General features: G+C 29.6%; 1 protein-coding gene across 1 annotated transcript in view; it reads left to right on the top strand.

Moving 5' to 3' along the window:
- Positions 250–737, top strand: part of LOC107605667 — a 4,755-nt gene continuing 4,267 nt past the window's right edge. Inside the window, exons 1-2 of the mRNA XM_021105728.1 lie at positions 250–504; positions 713–737. Coding sequence (XP_020961387.1) covers positions 437–504; positions 713–737 — 93 coding nt within the window. The 5' untranslated portion in view covers positions 250–436. The remainder of the gene's footprint in view (positions 505–712) is intronic.

The following is a 737-nucleotide window of genomic DNA, read 5'->3' as shown; positions in this document are numbered from 1 at the left end:
ATAGCGGCGCGAACTGAGGACCGAAAAATGATGACAGATATAAATACAATTAGATGTTAAATGTTAATCCTAATTTTTTAAATTTTAAAATTTAAAATTAAATAATTAATTAATAATATAATTTTTAATTTTATCTTTTTTTAATCTATTATTCATATTATTCACAATTATTATTATTATTATTATTTTCTTATACTTTCTCTTTATTTTATATCCTTGTCTCACTTCGTATTAAACCAATTTTTTCTTTTTTACATTCTTAGAGCCAAAACCGAAACCCGTAACTCAGAGCCTGAGAGGAGAAAGAAAAGAAGAATAAAAAACTCAATCAGAGAGAGAGAGAGAGAGAGAGAGAACAAACTGAAGTCAGAACGAAGTCATCGTCTTCCTTTGTTCTAGTTTCAATTCTGACACTCTCTGTTGGTTTTCCATTAATATGGTTACGGAAGGACCCGCCATCGAAGCTCTCGGTTCTCTCTTCAAAATCACACAAGTCTTTCTATGGTTACTCTCTACTCTCTCTTTTCCTCTTCTCTTCCTTTTCACTCTAATTGTTAGCTTACTTCGTAAAAGTTAACAACTTCAATGAAAAGTATCATTTTTTTTTCTTTTGCTGATTTGAAATTGTTATTATGAAAATGAATAAGTAAAGTTTACTCCTTTTTTGAAATTTGGTCATGATATCTATAATTTTTTTTTTATTTACCTGCAGGGATGATGGTTCTCCGGGTTCTCTC

Source organism: Arachis ipaensis, chromosome B06, assembly GCF_000816755.2.
Source record: "Arachis ipaensis cultivar K30076 chromosome B06, Araip1.1, whole genome shotgun sequence".
NCBI classification, from domain to species: Eukaryota; Viridiplantae; Streptophyta; class Magnoliopsida; order Fabales; family Fabaceae; genus Arachis; species Arachis ipaensis.
The sequence above is the reverse complement of the archived record's forward strand: the minus strand, read 5'-3'. Positions and strand labels throughout refer to the sequence as shown.